This window comes from Osmerus eperlanus, chromosome 25, assembly GCF_963692335.1.
Source record: "Osmerus eperlanus chromosome 25, fOsmEpe2.1, whole genome shotgun sequence".
NCBI classification, from domain to species: Eukaryota; Metazoa; Chordata; class Actinopteri; order Osmeriformes; family Osmeridae; genus Osmerus; species Osmerus eperlanus.
The window spans coordinates 1,244,989-1,265,739 of NC_085042.1; the positions used below are offsets into that span (position 1 = coordinate 1,244,989).

At 42.0% G+C, this 20,751-nt stretch overlaps 1 protein-coding gene and 1 long non-coding RNA gene across 3 annotated transcripts in view; one reads left to right on the forward strand and one right to left on the reverse strand.

Annotated features, from left to right (window-relative positions):
- Positions 1 to 4,262, forward strand: part of rasgrf2b (Ras protein-specific guanine nucleotide-releasing factor 2b) — a 70,975-nt gene extending 66,713 nt beyond the window's left edge. For both annotated transcript variants that reach the window (XM_062451358.1, XM_062451357.1), the window contains 4 exons: positions 1,889 to 1,968; positions 2,118 to 2,235; positions 2,604 to 2,672; positions 2,777 to 4,262. In XM_062451358.1, the coding sequence (XP_062307342.1) occupies positions 1,889 to 1,968; positions 2,118 to 2,235; positions 2,604 to 2,672; positions 2,777 to 2,869 (360 nt within the window). In that variant the 3' untranslated portion in view covers positions 2,870 to 4,262. The remainder of the gene's footprint in view (positions 1 to 1,888; positions 1,969 to 2,117; positions 2,236 to 2,603; positions 2,673 to 2,776) is intronic.
- A 9,383-nt stretch (positions 4,263 to 13,645) lies between these two features.
- Positions 13,646 to 14,175, reverse strand: LOC134012102 (uncharacterized). The gene is made up of 3 exons (XR_009928530.1): positions 14,041 to 14,175; positions 13,838 to 13,951; positions 13,646 to 13,726 (listed from the first exon to the last, which is right to left on the reverse strand). It is a non-coding gene; the product is annotated as an uncharacterized LOC134012102 (long non-coding RNA).
- Positions 14,176 to 20,751: the final 6,576 nt, after the last annotated feature.

The following is a 20,751-nucleotide window of genomic DNA, read 5'->3' on the forward strand; positions in this document are numbered from 1 at the left end:
GCCTTTTGTAGATACGAGCCTGCTGAAAATAGCCAGCATCTCGGATTTCTTTAACCGAGCCTGTTTCATTCGTCATTTGCCTGAGAAAGTGACCTCCGTTAGCCAGGCTAGTTTTGCCCTATCACTTGGTCAGGCTATTTAAAGGTATCGGGGGTCAAGTAACTTTTTTGCATGGACAAATGAACCTTAAATGTACTTGTCCAAAGGAAAAGTGCCTCAAAAAGTTAATGTCAAGCTCTGAAATCCAGTGGCAGGAGATATATGATGACCTGATCGACACTCCAAGTGCATTATACCTGGGCCAAGTTCGTCTTTTGCAGCCGACATGCGCAGTTGAGCATGCTTGACAGTTGTGTGACGTAGGGTGATAATTGGTCTATAAAGTCTACAACTTTACAAATGTTCACTGTAGTCTACAATTAATGGAGTAAAATCTTAATAACATGTTTTTTTATTCAAATATATCAACTAATATGGTGTATTTCATCATCCTGCAGCCGATTTCGCAAGCGTCTCACGAAAAAATTCGACCAGCTCCCGAAACGATCGCAGGCGATTGCGGCGCTTCGCAGCCAGTGTGGTCGGTCCCATTTGATAACATGGGCGCCGAAAGAAAAAAGGAGGCGCTTCCAGGCGCGTCGCAGCAGATCGCAGACGATCGCAGGCCGTGTGTCCCAGGCGTTAGGCTGAAATTCATTATTTTCATGAACAGATTGACAAAGTTTAGGCTGTGGCAATGAAGTTCAGGTTAGTAGTCAGATTTTCACCTATTGAAATACTTTTGATTTAAGTAAAGGGAGTGCCAAACATGTTCTGTTCTGTCGCAGCTGTGGATATGTTTTTGTTAGCTACTATGTCTCGCGTAGGCTACAGCTTTGCAGTGAGCTACACTGGTTTGAAACCACAGGTAATGATAATTTCACCAACAAATCGTTTACTTGTAAGCTAATGTCATAATAAATCCTACAAACTCAAATGTATTTGTGAGGAATGTTTATTTTAACGTTTGAAAACAGATGCATCATAGACCGCTGTAGTATGTCTTGTATGTGTTGTACGCTAATGTCATGATGCTAATGCTTCAGCAAAATAGTAAACTACTGTTTCCGAAAGTAGATGTACCTCCTTAATAATATCAGCTTATATTGTACATTACTCTTCACAATCGTGTTTCATCACAAAGTAAAATGAGTAAATAGTTATCACCCTGGCCTCTTTGCTTGTGGCGTTTCTGCAGCTGCCTTGCAGTAAAGCTATAGTTAGCCTAGCTATCTCCCAGAAGTTAACAAGCTGCTAAAGTTTGCTAAACTAATTTTCGGCTAGAGGTAGTCTCGCGTGTTTTCGTGACATTAGTAACGTCAGTGACTGTGGCTAGCAAGTTAGCCACCGTTAGCTTCACTTTTCGCCACAAAAACGTAATTTCAACTTAAACCATGCAACGGAACATAAATAAAAATACAAGCAACTCAATCGCTACCAAGACTAAACTTTGGACACCAACGTTGTCTATGTAGTCCAAATTTTGACGGATCCTTAGGGGGGCAAAAATAAATAATAATAATATATATGTGAGCGAACAATGGTTGTGCTTGCCGAAGGTGTGAGCACACCCAATAATAATAAAACTAACAATAACAATAGGTTTCCTCCTAACGGAGGAATCCTCATAAGAAGAATAGGTAGAAACACTTAAGGTGGCTTCGCAGCTTCGCTGCTTGGCCACCAATAAAGAAATATATATGAGAGAGAACAATGGTTGTGCTCGCCGAAGGCTTGAGCACACCCAATAACAATTCTATGATTTAGAACAGTGGAAAACTTGGTTAAACAATGGTTATGTGTACAGTTATAGCATTGATGCTTGTTTGTTGGTTGTTTGGTCCTCCAGACTAAGGCCCTGATGGACAAGCTGCAGAAGACTATTTCATCTGAGGGGAGGTTCAAAAACCTGAGAGAGACTCTCAAGAAGTGAGACACATCCCACACAACACATCAAACATGACACAAATCACACACATGACAAATGATACATGACACTTGACACACACCACGTCTGACACATTACACCTGACCGACGATGACACACGAGAACACAATATTGAATGTACTCCCCCCAGCTGCAACCCCCCCTGTGTGCCATACCTGGGGATGTATCTGACAGACCTGGCCTTCATTGAGGAGGGGACCCCCAACATCACTGAGGAAGGCCTGGTCAACTTCTCCAAGATGAGGATGGTAACACACACAGACACACGCAGGTCTCATGCACACACACAGGCATGCATATCCATACACGTGACCAGGTAAAGACACACATGCACACAAACACAAAAAAAAACTGTGCGCACACAGAAACACCCCGTATGCACACACACAGACAATACCACATATACACAGACACAGGCCCACTAACACTGTAATTACATTTACATTTAGTCCTTTAGCAGACGCTCTTATCCAGAGCAACTTACAGTAAGTACAGGGACATTCCCCCGAGGCAAGTAGGGTGAAGTGCCTTGCCCAAGGACACAATGTCATTTTGCATGGCGGGGAATCGAACCGTAATTGATGCACTACTGATACTTGGTGGTGTGTGTGTTCAGATTTCCCACATTATTAGAGAGATACGTCAGTTTCAGCAGACACCCTACAGGATAGAACACCAACCTAAGGTAAGACACATTCATGCACGCTTGCACACATACACACACACATGCGGTGGCAACCCTGTATTGTATGCATAAAAAAACACGCAAATCTCCTTCCTCTTTTCCAGGTTACCCAATATCTCCTGGATAAGACTCTGATCATGGATGAGGACACTCTCTATGATTTGTCCCTCAAGATTGAGCCCCGCCTTCCAGCCTGAGAGCTGTCTGGACCAATGGGAGCCTGTCAAACCTGCATTTCCCCTGCATGGGCGTTGGCCAATCATATCCAGTGTAATGAAACTAGAGGTGACGGAGGTGATAACTGACTGGCAATCTTTTATAAGAGGGAAGAAGGAAAGAAGAAAAAGCCTGATGGCGAGAGGCATGACAGAGGTCTGCTGAATGAGTGGAGAGAGGGATGAGGGATACCCTTTCTGAAGGCGGGCTCTTGATGTATGTGTGAGCTCATCATTCATCACCCGGAGAAGATATAACGAGTGTGAGCTGCAGTTCCTCTGGTCCCAGAGAAAGAACATTCTACTGTTCAGAGGTTGTCCAGACGGAGAGCGTTCTACTGTTCAGAGGTTCTCCACAAGATGTTTGATTTGGTGAAATGTAGCATGTACAGCTCTGAGACCAGGTGTGTCACATCCTGTGTTTACACTTCTTTGTGAGTGTTTGTGTATGCATGTGTATGTTGCTGTGCTGCATTTTGGAGCAAGCATATTGACTTTTTCTGAAAAAACAGTTACTAGCTAGTTCAGTGCCCATTGGCAGCACCCGTTGGAGGCAAATGCAAGTGCAGTGCCCATTGGCAGAGAACGCATGTATATTTTGTTCTGGCGAGATCAATGGCTCCATCACTTAATGCAGCTCCACATGGCTGTGAATTCATTTACATATTTATTTCTCACAAACTGCTCATCCAACCAATATCACCATGTGTCACTGCATGTCCTTGAGTCCTGAGCAAATTTCAACTTCTTACAGTGCAGGGTTCTCAAGATAATCGAGCCACAGACACCCACAGACAGAGATTCCTACCTTTATAATTAGATTACTTTGCATGTTAATGTTGATACAGCTTGACCCCGAAGCCCTGGGGGGTATTCCAGGTAGCAGGTTTAGTGAAAACTTTGAGTTAGTTAACCCTGAAAAGAGGCATACTCCGGGTTTTCTGTTCCAGAAATAGAGGTAACGAAAACTTTTGGTCACTGTCCATTGTAACTTACTCTGTGAACCTAACCTGCTCGCTAGCAGGTTTTCCATTACAAATTATGTGTTTCTACATATCCCCTCCCACTTTATGAGCCCGATAGCATTGGCAGACATGGGATATCCTTTCCTGGTTCAGCCGAGCAATCTCAAACAAAATTGAATTCGCTTAGTTATACGCCGGGAGAGGATTTTATGACTGCGATTCGATGTGCTTTAATTCCCTGATGAATACCTAAGTTAACGTTACCGTTTCCCATCACAATCTGTAATTTATTTTAGCAGAATTCTCAGCCCTTACATCGCTAATGTTACACACCGTGGACGTGCCCTCAGAACCGGCCAAATGCTTGTTGGCACTGAAATAAAGACAAATAATTGAAATTGGATTTGGTCTTCTTCATTGCCTACAAATAGAAATCCAACAATGAGTATTTTTATTGCTATTGTTCCTACAATTTACATAACCTGTGACCATGCACCCTCCTGTAACTGGTGTTCCAGTAAATCTTTTTCAAGGTTAGCCTTTATTCTTCTACCCTAAGTAGGCCTACACCATCTCTTGCTCAGTTGTTGGCACTTTCTTCACGAGATGCAGTTTGTACAACTCATTTACTTGTTAACTGATACTACAACTTGAAATAGGCACCAACTGATATTTACTTTGTATCATGTCGAATATGAATAAAACCAAGGTGACGTAGAGGCTACAATCACGAGTGTATAGGCCTAAGCAAAATATGCCTTCCCAGCTAACAGTTACGTTGCCGCAACGTCATTCGATGACCAAACATACGTTGCCGCAACGTCGCCAAAGTCCGTACAAGTAAAGGGCGCCAGAACTTAACCGCAACGTAATCTTGTGACGTTGCCAGTCCGTAACCACGAGCAGAGCCTGTTTAACCCTCGTGCTGCCTTCGGGTCACATGACCCAAAGGTTCATAACGAACCATCGTTGTGTTTACCCAATTTTACCCAATACAAAAACAAATACAAATAATTTTCTTTTAACCATTCCAATGTGGGGGGTCTGAGACAGCCCGACAGTTAAAAGAAAATGCTTCACTTTGTTTTTGTATGAGGTAAATTTGTCGCAATACGACGGTGGGTCACAATGACTGATGGGTCAGAATGACCCGAAGATAACACAAGGGTTAAGGAGAGCCTTGCCACTCCCTATTAAGCCCCATTGTACCGAATTTGGCTGCAGTTCCACCAGAGGGTGATCGCGAGCAAGTGCATGTTGAATGGGAGTCTATGGAGCTAAACGGCTAAATGTGTCTCTTTCGCCTGATTGTCGTTGAGAAATCTCCTTTTTTATTGTAGTTTTTGCATGTTCAACATGGATTATAGGTCGAAAGTTGAATGAACGAGTACTTATGTGCTTTTGATTTCTTACAGGGTGAGTCGTTGTTGCCCATAACACGCTAGCATTCTGCTAATGAATGCTGATTGGTTAGTGAAGGACTGATACGACCAGAGCTCCCGCTTGATGGCATCCGAAGCGGAATCAAAATGTCAGAGCATTAGCAACATTAGCAACAACATTAGCAAGCCAAAACTCTTTCTAGCATGTGTATTGACAGGGAAAGCCTAACCTGTCAGCTGTGTTGTCGATGCCTTGAGAGAAAAAAGGAAGTGACCAGAGCTTGCCGTAAAGCAGTAGCTCTGGTCGTACGATGTGTATGACGTCAATGACATTTTCCAAGGCTTTTTAGAACAGAAAGGCGACTTTAAAAAAATCTAACAGCCAGCAGTGTGTATTTTTTTTGCCTCCCCTTTTGTATTCAGAATTCAAATTACTAGACAAAAAATGATATCCTGAGAAAAGTTGATTTTGAGGGGTATAGCTCCATAGACCTCGATTCATTCTGCACTCGCTCGTTAGCACCCTTATATGGAACTGCAACCAGTTCAGAACCTGGAAGTTTCCCGAGAGTGGCGATTCTCCCCATAGATATATATAAAGGCTAGATGTCTCGTCCGCGTTGCCGGACAACGGAGTCGAACGTCCGCACATGGTGGCCATCTTGCTACAGTCAACTCACTCACCAATAACGTTGTGTTGGTGCTACATGTACTTTTTAAATGACCATAACTTGCTCAATTTTCAACCGATTTTTAAACGGTTTGGTTTGTTATCAACGTCAGAGATGTCGTTATGCCACTGCATACTTATGAATAATTATGTTTTAAAAGAAAATATAGAATAGTATGCAGTGCTTTTGCAGCGCTTTTCCTTAACATTCAAAATGGCGGAGAATCTATATAACTGGGTATGAGGTCATAGAGTGCGTTGGACTCGTCTTGATCCAGGGAATACAATGATACCTCATTTTCGAAAATGAGACATGTGGTTCAAAAGTAAAGTGTGTAAACACACCTTCAACTTTGACCCATTGGTGGCGCTAGAGGGTTTGAAATGGAGACATGAAACTTGGTGAAATTGATGAGGGGACTGGTCCCAAAGAGTTTGCCAAATTTCACAACTTCTGACAATACGGTTCTAGGGGCTGCCATAGACTCCCATGGCAGAAGAAGATGTATAATAAGAATATGAATACGTAGAAACACTTAAGGTGTTTTGGTGAATTTTGGTTCCTCCTCCGGTCGCACCTGGACAATCCACCGCCGCCAGCAGTTCATCGAGATTTCACCAAAATACCATCATTCTACACCGAGTAGCCTAATATCAATTTAGCGGTTTGCACTAACTCATAGCAGAGTTACCTCTGGAAAAGTTATCTAGTATAACTATAACAAGCACACAGAACAGAGTGATGAACTGCTGGCGGCGGTGGATTGTCCAGGTGCGACCGGAGGAGGAACGGCCAGGAGGGCGATGCTCGGTACGGCTCCACGCTGCAAGAGAAGCCGTGTGTCCGCGAACCCCGTCTGTCTCTGGTCCATGTTAAAACTATCCGCCGTGAAATGGTCACTGCATTTAGTCATTTAGCAGACTCTCTTATCCACTGCAGAGGCGGCTGTTGGAGTTTATCCGAAGCTTTCCATCAGCGTGGCTCTTCACTAAATCAATCCACCTATTTTTCCTTTTTCCTCATCAATAGGGAAATTAAATAGTGTTGCAGCTGAAGTTTTTGCATCCCGGGAAGATGCAGTTGCGGGTGGAGGGAGACATCCTGAAGCTAGCTAGCTAGCTGATGTAGGCTCCAATAACAGTACAGCAGTCAGTGATCTGACGTAGATGGGTCGAAATGACGTAGATGGGTAACTTTTTGGCCCCGCCCATTAAAACCTGATCTGAAAAAGGAAGAGAAACTGTTCTACGGTCTATCTACACATTTCGGTGCATTCAAGTTTTAGCGCTTTGCACATGCTTTCAGGAACTCATTTCACACGTATATAATGTACTGAGAAGCAAATCATGGAATTGACTTTACAGGATCTTTAAGAGAGAAAGCGATTCCCCATTGATCTGTCACATCAGAATTTTGATTTGGGTTACGAAAGTCTTGAAATTTGAATGAGAATGTCGCCCGGTAGACCGCAGAGTCTTAGGCGGCAGCCATGTCTTCACGTGATTATTATTTTACAGTTAATTTTACAGTTTTACAGTCAATTCTACACCTAAAAAGTCGAGCAGGGCAGCTTTCAAGAGATATGGGAATTCTGCTTTTAGCCAGCTGGTCCAATTATTTTTGTGATTTGTGTAAAACTGGCAATCTGAGTGAGACTGCGTCCCCGTTACACTGTTTTGACGTTTTTAGCCTCAGTCAGACTCAGGTCGCTCACTGGCAGTGTGCACAATGTTGTATTTCACTCCATTCTACACTATAAAAGGAGTCAGATGGCTGAGCGGTGAGGGAGTCGGGCTAGTAATCTGAAGGCTGCCAGTTCGATTCCCAGCCGTGCCAAATGACGTTGTGTCCTTGGGCAAGGCACTTCACCCTACTTGCTTCGGGGGGAATGTCCCTGTACTTACTGTAAGTCGCTCTGGATAAGAGCGTCTGCTAAATGACTAAATGTAAATAAACGTCAGGGAGGACTGCCTTTTGTAGATACAAGCTTGCTGAAGATAGCCAGCATCTCGGATTTCTTTAACCGAGCCTGTTTCATTCATCATTTGCCTGAGAAAGTGACCTCCGTTAGCCACACTAGTTTTGCCCGATCACTTGGTTAGGCTATTTAAAGGTATCGGGGTCAATTATTTTATTTTTTTGCATGGACAAATGAAACGTAAATGTACTTGTCCAAAGGACAAGTGCCTCAAAAAGTTAATGTCAAGCCCTGAAATCCAGTGGCCAGAGATATATGATGACCTAATCGACACTCCAAGTGTATTATATCAAAACAACATTTATTTGTATAGCCCTTTTTACACGCAAGCATGTCACAGAGCGCTTCACATACGCCCATAGAACTGTCCCTCAACCAACCTAAACCCTCAGGGAAGACAAGGAAAAACTCCCAGAACTCACTACAGGAGAACAAATTGAAGAAACCTTGGGAGGAGCAATTCAGTGAAGGATCCCCTCCTCCAGAGACGGTTGGTGAAAGAGAGGAGCAGAACACAGGCTTAACATAGTCATACAGCAGGGAAGTGTCAATGGGTTTTGAAACACCAAAATCCATTATTCAACTTGGTAGATGTAGGAAGGGACCGGGAAACTCGCTGTTGCCCGTCATGGAGACTTGTTTCCGGTTGGCGACCAGGTCCAGCGTTGGCAGACCGACGACCAGGCAGGTGCTGACCGCTCAAACCCCCCACACCAAAGGGGATGTGTGGAGGGGGGACAGAGAGGGGAGAGCAGCGATCAGAGAAGGCCAGGAGCAGCTAACAGTTAAAGTCATATTTAGGCCCCGTTTACACGGAGGAAAAACGCATATATTTTCATGCAGTATGGCCTTTCATTTACACGAAAACTGAGGTTTTATCATGGAAAACGATCATTTCTAAAAACTCCGGCCAAAGAGGAGATTTCTGAAAACTCTGTTTTTGTGTTGGCGTGTGCACTAGGTTAAACAGAGTTTTAGGTTCTCAAACGTCACAGTATGCGACTAAAAATGCATCACGTTGTGAGCGTCCTATGTTTGTAGTAATGTAATGGGGTCATTTATTTGTGAATCGCGTTACATTTATGAATCACGAAATACATTTGTGCAAAGCGTTACATTTATTTGTGAATCATCCAAACAAATGAACCTCGCGCCATATTTACTTTTGAAATGAAAAGGAAGTTGATCGTGTTATTCGTAGTTGTTGTTGATTTTGAGAATTCTGATTGGTTTGCACGGCTTTATCCTTCTCTTTACACTGCTGCCTACAGGTTTGTCATAGTTATGATAGCGCTCGGGGCGTATTTATGCGGGTTAATGTAAACAGAAACATTTTTTTAAATGAACTTTTAATGATCGTTATTTTTTTAAACGGAGGGGCAGAAATATTTGTTTCTGTAAATACCCGGCTATGTGTAAACGTGGCCTTAGAATGAGATCCCCACCGTTCAAGTGTGGACTAATGCAGCAATTTAGCAGAGCAAAAAAGGGTATTTGATGCAGCCCTAGACACTAAGACAGTGCCAGCCCCCCTCGGTTGGAACATGAACTCTGTTCCAGGGCAGAGAACTCTAAAATAAGTTATATTTATATAGTAAGGGTGAGAATGCCCCGTCCCCCATTGTCATCAACTAGTAACGGAAACTATAACAATAACAACATACAGTAACAGGTTTACTTTATTTGTAAAATCTAGATGTTACATGTAAAAGTTACATGTGATACACACAAACAAACACACACCCCAGGTTTACATAGAAAGTACATACACACACTTACATTTAACAGTCATAGAATTGACTCCTGGATGAGCAGCCATCATAGTGGACAAATTGTGATCTGTCAGATAGATACGATCTAAACCACTGAAGTGAAGTACCATAAATCCCAACATAGTTCACCATACGTTCCAGGAGAATCTCATGATCCACAGTATCAAAAGCTGCACTTAGGTCTAGGAGAACCAGGACAGAGATAGAGCCTGCATCAGATGCTAATAGTAGATCGATGACTACCTTGGCTAATGCAGTTTCAGTGCTGTGGTGAAGACGAAATCCAGACTGGAGAGGTTCATAAAGCTGATTTAAGGAGAGGTGCTCAGTGAGCTGTTGTACCACAGCTTTTTCAAATTCAAATTGATAGAAATGGCAAATTTGAAATTGGTTTGTAGTTGCTAAGACAACCTGGATCCAGGTTTGGTTTTTTGAGAAGGGGCTTCATAATTGCTTGTTTAAAATCGTCAGGGACTTGGCCGGTTACGATAGATTCATTAATAATACTAAGCATGGGTGGTCCAATAATAGGGAGAAGTTCCTTACGAAGTTTGGCAGGGAGGGTATCGAGAAGGCAACTGGTGGGTTTCGATAAATCTATCAGCTTTATGAACGCTTCCATAGAAATAGGGTTAAAGTGAGTGAGAGCCTCAACATGCAGCATGCTTGGTATAGAGGAAAATTCAGTGTTCATGGCTATTCCTCCAGGGCTAGCCTGTAGTTTGTCCCTTATTGCATAGATTTTTTGGTCAAAGAATTCTAGGAAGTCATTGGGAGAGAGATCTGTACTAACACCATGTGTACTTTTCTTAGTGAGTTTTGCAACGGTATCAAATAGTCAACTTATAGAAGTATTCAGATCTGGACCTGATGAGGACTTTCTTGTACTCCATTAGGCTGTCCTTCCAGGCCAGGCGGAAAACCTCAAATTTAGTGGTACGCCACTTACGTTCTAATTTTCTAGTGGACTTTTTGAGAGTACGGGTTTCCTCTGAATACCATGGAGCCAATTTCTTATATTTTCTTTTCTTAGGTTTGAGAGGGGCAACATAGTCTAGTGATAGCTGAAGAACCAAATTCAGATCTCTAGTTTTATCATGTAATGATTTATTTGGATTGTTAAGTGCTTTTAGTGCAGCGGGTAGAATACTAGACAGTTCTAGAGCTGTGTTTGGGGATATGTAACGGCTAGTAGAAATGTTCTGACTGCCTCTAAGGCTCTGGCAGAGGTCCATTTTGAAGGTAACCAGGCAATGGTCTGATAATATAGGATTGTGGGGGTGGACAGTGATGTCAGTAATCACAATTCCCCGTGTGAGAACTAAATCAAATGTATGCGAGTGCAGATGGGTAGGTTTGGAAACCACCTGTGTGAGACCTGTGGAATCTATTAGAGCAGTAAGGGCCTTACTTAAAGGATCATTTGGGTCATCCACATGAATGTTAAAATCACCCATAATTAAGATGTTATCAGTATATGTCACAAGATCAGCACTAAAATCTGCAAATTCCTCTAGGAAGAGGGAGTATGGGCCAGGGGGCCGGTATAGAGTGACTATACAAAATGAGGTAGGGGGGGCAGGAGTAGTAGCATTACTCCTCTTTAAAGTGGTTGGTGGTTTCATGCAAATTATTTCAAATGTTTTAAAGGTGTTCATAGATTTTAGGCTGAGGTTGAAGCTAGCTTCATATATCATAGCAACACCACCACCTTTCTTTGAGACACGAGGAATGTGTGAGTACGCGAAATCCGGAGGCGATGCTTCATATTCGTCAGGTTTTAACCAGGTTTCAGTGAGTCCAATCAGGTCAGGGCTGCATTCAGACATCAGATCATTAATCAAAACGGCCTTTGTGGATAGGGATCTGATGTTTAGGAGCCCAACATTCCAGTATGGGTTTTTGGCAGTTTTAGTCATAGATATTTCTTCTGAAAATTATACCCGGAAGAAATTCGTCTTTTGCGTCCGACATGCACAGTTGAGCATGCGTGACAGTCGTGTGACGTAGGGTGGGTGATAATAGACCAATTATCACCCTACGTCACACGACTGTCAAGCATGGTCAACTGCGCATGTCAGAGGCAAAAGACGAACTTCTCCCGGGTATAATACACTTGGAGTGTCGATCAGGTCATCATATATCTCTGGCCACTGGATTTCAGGGCCTGACATTAACTTTTTGAGGCACTTGTCCTTTGGACAAGTACATTTACGTTTCATTTGTCCATGCACAAAAGTCACTTGACCCCGATACCTTTAAATAGCCTGACCAAGTGATCGGGCAAAACTAGCCTGGCTAACGGAGGTTGCTTTCTCAGGCAAATGACGAATGAAACAGGCTCGGTTAAAGAAATCCGAGATCCTGGCTATCTTCAGCAGGCTTGTATCTACAAAAGGCAGTCCTCCCTGACGTTTATAGTGTAGAATGGAGTGAAATACAACATTGTGCACACTGCCAGTGAGCGACCCGAGTCTGACTGAGGCTAAGGACGTCAAAACAGTGTAACGGGGACGCAGTCTCACTCAGATTGCCAGTTTTACACAAATCACAAAAATAATCGGACCAGCTGGCTAAAAGCAGAATTCCCATATCTTTTGAAAGCTGCCCTGCTCGACTTTTTAGGTGTAGAATTGGCTGTAAAACTGTAAAATTATGAACTTTGTGACATGACGTGAAGACATGGCTGCCGCCTAAGACTATGCAGTCTACCGGGCGACATTCTCACTCAAATTTCAAGACTTTCGTAACCCAAATCAAAATTCAGATGTGACAGATCAATGGGGAATCGCTTTCTCTCTTAAAGCCTTTCCTCCTCAACCTTTTCGGTATTTTTAAATCGAACTATTTGTATAATCCGTGTACTTCTCTAGCCATTATAAAGGCTATCCTTTCCCGGTTTTCTGCAACCACATTGCGCGTGCATCCCGAATGTTTACAAACAGATAATTGATTCTACTGCTTATATTGGGGAGGTTCATATGCAGACCTCATTTGCCCAAAATGCTACTTGTTTTTGTATAATAGGCTACATGGTAGCCAACTTTAGGAGGAGTATGTTTGTGTGATGTGTAGCCTAACTCAAGCTAATCATAAACGAGGCAGCATTTCCATGTAACATTCAGTCATTTTATTTCAAACAAAGTGCCAAACAGTGAATTAAAATCTTCTGCCAGTCCCCGCTACAGGTCCTGTCTGTTGGCCCTGACAATCAACCACAAAATAAGTTAGTGTCCTGTCAACATAATTGCACGTGTGAAAGGGGCTATACAAGTCATAAAAAATCACATCTAAAATAATATACATCATAAAAAAAATATTATGTGATTCAAGTTTTTTTGTCACATAACCATGTGGAAGGTTGGATATGGAAGCTGCAATCATGATTCATTCACCTGGCTTGCTTTAAATGGGCTGCCGGGGCGTGTTTGAGTGTCTCCGCTATGAGGAGCTCCACAGCCTTCTCTCCCAGTCCCGTCTTCCACTTCATCACAGAGTCTGCAATTACAAGTCATGAACTTATTGTCAGCACCAATTTGAACGTTGAATGCTGCGTGTAAGCCATAGTTCATAGCATCTCCAAACACCTACCACTCTCTTTCGGAACTCCAGCACCTTAAGGCGCTCCTCAAGGTCTTGGAGTTCAGCCTGTGTTTGGGCTACCTGTAGGTCCATCACTGGCACCTCTTCAGGGTGTCTGCCCTGTAGTCGCCTGAATAGGAGAGCCTCTCGCTGGTTCTCCTTCAATGTCTCCATCTTCCGGAGCATAACCTGTAATGTGTCTGTCATTAAAGACAAGTAAAACTAGTTTACAAGAGTTTGAATGATTGGCATACACTGTGGTGCTTCTAGATTAGCTGTAACATTGAATGGGTATATACAAAGCATTAGTATGACAACATTTGTTATTGCTATTATTGTTATTATTGTTATTTGCTATATGCTATTGAAAAGCTTTGAGTATTTTCTTGAGTGTCTTATATTTGCACTTGCCTGTCTGCCAGCTATTGTTCTGGGCCCCCAATGGGTTCTCCTCCACCAGACCAGAGTTGACACCTAGGGGTATGGCATCTGGTGAGGCAAAAGTTTTAAGTCATGCTTTTGCTTCAAAACATAGCCTTTAGGGTTGCCATGGCTCATACAATTATTGTCACTGTTATAAACGGTCATTCATTACTTTACCATCATTTCCCAGGGACACATTGCTAGGCCGTGTGACGGTGGTAGGATAATCTGTCCAACAATGGGATGTTGCAGTCACTGGTTGTGGTCGTGGCAGAGGAGGAAAAGTAGTCTCTATGCACAGTTTAAGACAAGTGATATTGTGATGAAATTATGGCATTTATACTAGTACAGTCTTTGTGACATACAAAAAATGATCTAACCTTTATTGGTCCTTTTTTTGCTGTCCACCGTGGCTTGGGATCCATCTCAAAGCTGTGTTTGTGTTTTTAAACTTCAGCACTCCAATTAATGTGGAGTCACAAGGTTCCAGAAAGTAAGATTCTGGGTCAGTGTGCCATGCCGCAGTCCGGGATTTCTTCAAAGAACTTCTTGACTGGATGCGACGAATTTGCACTGCATGCAACTGTAAAGAGCAAGAGGCAAACCAAATAGTTGAACAATTCGAGCTAAGCTTGCCTCTATGTAGCCTTTTGCAATTAGCTAGCTAACGTCACTGTGTCCAATCCCGACCGGTTTTTAGCTAACATTCTGATAAAATGCCACTTCAAATATTGATAAAAATTATCGTATCACGTTTTCAGCTGATTTACTGATTTCACGTTAAGCTTTAACTTCTTACCTTTCGAGCTAAATATTGTTAAAAAATTTAGAGTTAGCTTAGCCTTTACTAGAGCCGGTAAAAAGACGCTGGAGCGGGTAAATTAGCCGTGCGCTACCCTTGTCCAAACCCGACCGCACTTCTATCCTCGTAGTAAACACTCGCCGCTGCTGTTTTTACGGGGATATTAACTTGATCCAAGGTCACCAAACTGACCATCAATGCTGTCAACATAACCGAGGACGTAGTTATGTCCTCCACAATAAGATATCACGCTTCAACATCTCCAAACTATACGATAAATTCTCAATTTGACTGTATACCACCACCTGCTGGATGTTTTGTTGAACTCTTCTCAAAGTTTGCTAGCCCCACATCCCTTCCTCCCCTCGACTACAGATCACGTCACACATGATCGTGTATTTTCATTGGCTAGACAAAGTAGTGTTAAGCTAGCGTTGAAATACACTCATATGCTAACCCATATAGTAGCAGTACGATGACAACACAGACACACTTGTCAGAGTAAAGATCGTCGCCCAAGCGTCGCCCGAGTGTCGCCGAGTGGTCTTTCGGCCAAAGTAACTTTCCTATATTATTTAGAAATGTTAACGTCCATATATGTTCATGACATATATGGACGTAGATTGACATATATATGGACGTAGATTGACATATATTTGACACATAGATTGTTTGGTATGCCTAAAATAATACTACTTACACTTTGCTGGCGATCGCAAAAGAAAATGCTGGCAAAAAGACCGGAAACTGAGTGTCCAAACCCCGTTTGGACAATAGGAGTTTACGGCGGTCGGGATTGGACACAGTGACGTTAGATAACTAACTTTATATATAAAACAATATGGCACTATCTAAATTAGCTAAGCAGAGCAAGCATTGTGAGGAGCATCGGCAAACTTTGCATGTGTTAGCTAATGTAATGTTATGCAAACTATTCTAACTATAATAGTTCAACTCAATTAATTTAAGGTGATTTTGAATTAGACGGCTCAAACATATAAGGTCCTTAAAGAGCGACAACGCAGTTTTATATAGCACCATAGCTTTGCATTCCATGACCGACCGTGACCGACCGTCTCAAAATGTGTCTCAAAAATCAGCCACGCTCTAGCTACACAGTCTTTCAATTAAAAAATTGAGGGCTAAGCTATTTTGGAACATGTTTTTGAACAGTTCTGAACGTTTATTTTCACCGATTCTTTTGTGGGTGATTTGTGAGACGCTAAACTTTGATATCATGTATGCATTTTCACTATTTCAACATGTCTGGAGGCTTTAACCTATTACCTCTAGCGTTAGCTAGCAAAATCTTAACTTAAACAATGTGAATCTGATAGCAAATAAACAGGCTAAATAGCCGACATTTCAAACCTATACGTAATGACATGCCCCATAAAATTTCTGCAAATACATTTATATATTTAGAACTATTTCTGTAAAGAAACTCACCTTTTAAGTAGCTATTTTCCAGGTGAAAGCTAATGCGTGAAAGATGGTGGAACTTAAGATAACCTCTGCAAAATCTCTTCTGAAACCCCAGTTTCAGCGATGCGTTGAAATGGGCATGCGCAACGTTGTTGCTCAGGGGCAAACTGATGGGCAGGTTTGCTAAGGAAGAACTGTAATATTCTGTGATGACTTGTCTTTGGGAATGAAACTCTTAAGAGTCGCGTACCTTTTGGTCACATTTAACAATTTTGTATTACAAAATTATTGGAGCACAAATTTGTATTGTGTGTCATACAGCTTTGGTATGCTATACAAAGAATGTTTGCTTATGTTACACATCACCAATTGATTGCTTTTGTACATATTTATAGTAAAGAATGAAAGACTAAATTAAATTCCAAATTCAGTGAAGTATTTTATTTATTAAACATCCTGTAAAGTGGAATTGAAAACAGTTTTAAGTTCACCACACCACAGAAGAATGTGTTATTAACTACCCATCCAAATTCGAATGAAAAAACAGACAAAATCAGCAGTCTTCTCTGCTTGAGACTGGGTGGGCGTGTCGCCTGAAGGAACTGAAGCTCTGCCCCCTCGCTGGAAGGCGCCGCCTCTATCAAGTACCTAAGACCCAGATAATGGACGCTACGTCAAGCCGAACAAAACAGTATAGAATTAGAATTTATTTGTTAAATGAGTGAAACATACAGATGCATATAAATGAAGCTTGTTCCCCTGAGCTGTGACACAGGAGTAAAAATGGACACCAGAGACAGCAGACCAGTGGCGATTTCTTTAAGACTGCAAGGGAAGCTCAGCTTCCCCTAACATTTCAAAATATTAATGGTCAAATATTTACTATTGTGTTAACATTTTAAATGCGTTAGAACACGTTCATATCGAAGACTAGTTCGTTCAAAATCAGCTATATATATTAGCAGGTCGACTGACTGATTTCCTTCTCATACATTCCCGTAGCGCCACAGTGCATTTCCCTGTTGAAGCTCAGCTTCCATGGACTTCAATGGGGCTGCGTTGAACAGTTTTTTTCAGTGCTTCGAAACTATACGGTCATTGGATAAATGCTGCGATTATGTCCCGCCCTGGACGCTCAGCGTCTCTGGGGTTGAATGGAGGAGTGGGCTGGCCTGGACGCTGGGCTTCCGCGTGATGATTGGAGGGTCTGTCGAAAGACTGCATCTCCTTTTGATTGACAGCGATTTTGTACTATAAAAAGTCGCCGAAGCTATTCAAGCTGAGTCCTATCGCGGATTTTGCAACTGTAGTTGAAAGACAAACTGCTGCAACCTATTTCTTGGTATTTGCTTGGCGAAATAGCTAGCCAATTTTCATCATACATTTCATACAATTATACATCACATTCCTTGTTTCAGTTTAACCTAATTCCCACATTTCCTTCGGGTTTAAATATGTTTTCGTTAGATCGATCATTCGTTCGTTCATTCATTCATTCATTAATTCATTCATTCATACAGTAGGCTAGGCTAGTGTCGTAGGGGTGAACTAGCCAGTGAACTGAAAATGTATAGGCTATGATGTAGGCCGAAAATGAGCTTCCCCTGTTTGAAAGACCAGCAGCCGCCACTGCAGCAGACAGTGAGCTCTCCAACTACTTCTAGCACATTAGCTACCATTTCACCAAAATACCATCATTATAGCCTAATATCAAGTTAGCGGTTTGCACTAACTTATAGCAGAGATACCTCTGGAAAAGTTATCTAGTATAATTATAACAAGCACACAGAACTGAGTGATGAACTGCTGGCGACGGTGGATGGTCCAGGTGCGACCGGAGGATGAACGGCCGGGAGGGTGATGCTCGGTACGGCTCCGCGCTGCAAGAGAAGCCGTGTGTCCATGAACCCCGCCTGTCTCTGGTCCATGTTAAAACTATCCGCCGTGAAATGGTCACTGCATTTAGTCATTTAGCAGACTCTCTTATCCACTGCAGAGGCGGCTGTTGGAGTTTATCCGAAGCTTTCCATCAGCGTGGCTCTTCACTAAATCAATCCACCTATTTTTCCTTTTTCCTCATCAATAGGGAAATTAAATAGTGTTGCAGCTGAAGTTTTTGCATCCCGGGAAGATGCAGTTGCGGGTGGAGGGAGACATCCTAAAGCTAGCTAGCTAGCTGATGTAGGCTCCAATAACAGTACAGCAGTCAGTGATCTGACGTAGATGGGTCGAAATGACGTAGATGGGTAACTTTTTGGCCCCGCCCATTAAAACCTGATCTGAAAAAGGAAGAGAAACTGTTCTACGGTCTATCTACACATTTCGGTGCATTCAAGTTTTAGCGCTTTGCACATGCTTTCAGGAACTCATTTCACACGTATATAATGTACTGAGAAGCAAATCATGGAATTGACTTTACAGGATCTTTAAGAGAGAAAGCGATTCCCCATTGATCTGTCACATCAGAATTTTGATTTGGGTTACGAAAGTCTTGAAATTTGAATGAGAATGTCGCCCGGTAGACCGCAGAGTCTTAGGCGGCAGCCATGTCTTCACGTGATTATTATTTTACAGTTAATTTTACAGTTTTACAGTTAATTCTACACCTAAAAAGTCGAGCAGGGCAGCTTTCAAGAGATATGGGAATTCTGCTTTTAGCCAGCTGGTCCAATTATTTTTGTGATTTGTGTAAAACTGGCAATCTGAGTGAGACTGCGTCCCCGTTACACTGTTTTGACGTTTTTAGCCTCAGTCAGACTCAGGTCGCTCATGGTCAGTGCAGAGGTGGCTGTTGGAGTTTATCAGAAGCTTTCCATGAGCGTGGCTATTCACAAAATCTATCCACCTATTTTTCCTTTCCTTATCAATAGGGAACTTTAGCTTTGCAGCGCAGCAGGAGTTCTTGCATCCAGGGAAGATGCAGTTGCGGGTGGAGGGACACATCCTGAAGCTAGCTATCCTGCCTAAGACAACATTCCAAACATTCCATATGCTGTTGAAATATGATATTCATATTAATATTCAAATGTTATTAATTTTCATATTAAATCATACACCTTAACTGTTGATACCATATTGAAGAAGAGAACTAGGGGATTTTTATGATGTGAATAAATATATGATTACTTAACCCTTGTGTTATCTTCGGGTCATTCTGACCCATCAGTCATTGTGACCCACCGTCGTATTGCGACAAATTTACCTCATACAAAAACAAAGTGAAGCATTTTCTTTTAACTGTCGGGCTGTCTCAGACCCCCCACATTGGAATGGTTAAAAGAAAATTATTTGTATTTGTTTTTGTATTGGGTAAAATTGGGTAAACACAACGATGGTTCGTTATGAACCTTTGGGTCATGTGACCCGAAGGCAGCACGAGGGTTAAGGCAAATCATATTTTATCAAGGTGATTTCAGGCAGCCATTTTTTACAAAAACTTCTCCATCCACCATACCTCATCAGACAACTTCATTTTTAACCACTTTAATTACAAGATGGAGGAAAACTTTGAGCAGGTGGAATATCCACAAATCTGTGGGCAATGTAGAACAGAAGACAGATTAGAAATATCATATTTTGATTAAAAGTTATGACCATTCTAGTGACTAGTGGAAACATGGGGGAAACCGAAATTTCTCTGCCCCAAAAAGTAGCTAGCGCTATGGCTGGATACTCCTCTCGATAACTAAAAAACGTTGGAGTTTCTTCCACAATCGACCGATTTGGCCAAACAAGGCATGTACATTTAGCTTACAGTGTATATAATCTAGCTAGTTAATGTTGTTTTTTTTTATGTTTTAAAAAAAATGTTTTTTAAGTTTTTTAGAAATCTGCTCAAATCGAGGCTAAACAGTGCTACTACCGTCATAACTGCCTGTCCTGCCGGACAGGCAATTCTTTCCTGAAAAAACTCGCGTCACTCCCACAAACAAATTCTTCATAAGTAAAAAGTTTAGACTTTGAATTGACAATATTGACAACACATATTAACCCTTGAGTTATCTTCGGGTCATTCTGACCCATCAGTCATTGTGACCCACCGTCGTATTGCGACAACTTTACCGCATACCAAAACAAAGTGAATCATTTTCTTTTAACCGTTGGGCTGTCTCAGACCCCCCACATTGCGACGGTTAAAAGACAATTATTTTTATTTGTTTTTGTATTGGGTAAAATTGGGTAAACACAACGATGGTTCGTTATGAACCTTTGGGTCATGTGACCCGAAGGCAGCACAAGGGTTAAGAAACTTGTCTTTACTCATAATATCGTCTCCGATTTCAATTCGAAAAATTGACTGTAAATCTAACACTGTAGGCAATCTCCCATGGTATCCGCTCTGGCTCCGCTTCGGAAAACAATGGCTGCCGTTGCTGACGATACATTTATTTTTGACTGGCAGTAACCCCTTAACCAATGATATGTGCTTTGAGCTTAAATTGTCATGAGTATCTGGCAGTTTTCAGAAATAAAATCGGTGATTGGACGGCAAAGATATTAAGGCGGGTCTTTTTAGACCCGTATTTGAATGGTCCGGCTGGAAAGGGCTAGCTAGCTAATGTGTAGGCTACAATAACAGTACAGCAGGAGGAGCCATTCAGTGATCTGACGTAGATCGGTCAAAATGACGTAGATAGGTCATTTTTTTATTTTTTGGCCCTGCTCATTAAAACCTGATCTGAAAACGGAAGAGAAACTCTTCTACGGTCTAACTCCACATTTCAGTGAGACAAAGTTTTAGCGCTTTGCACATGCTTAATGTGCATAATGTACTTAGAAGCAAAACATGGAATTTGCTTTACAGGATCTTTAAAACTACGTTTCTGCATATGAGAAATTTGATGACCAATGACATGCTGGGGCT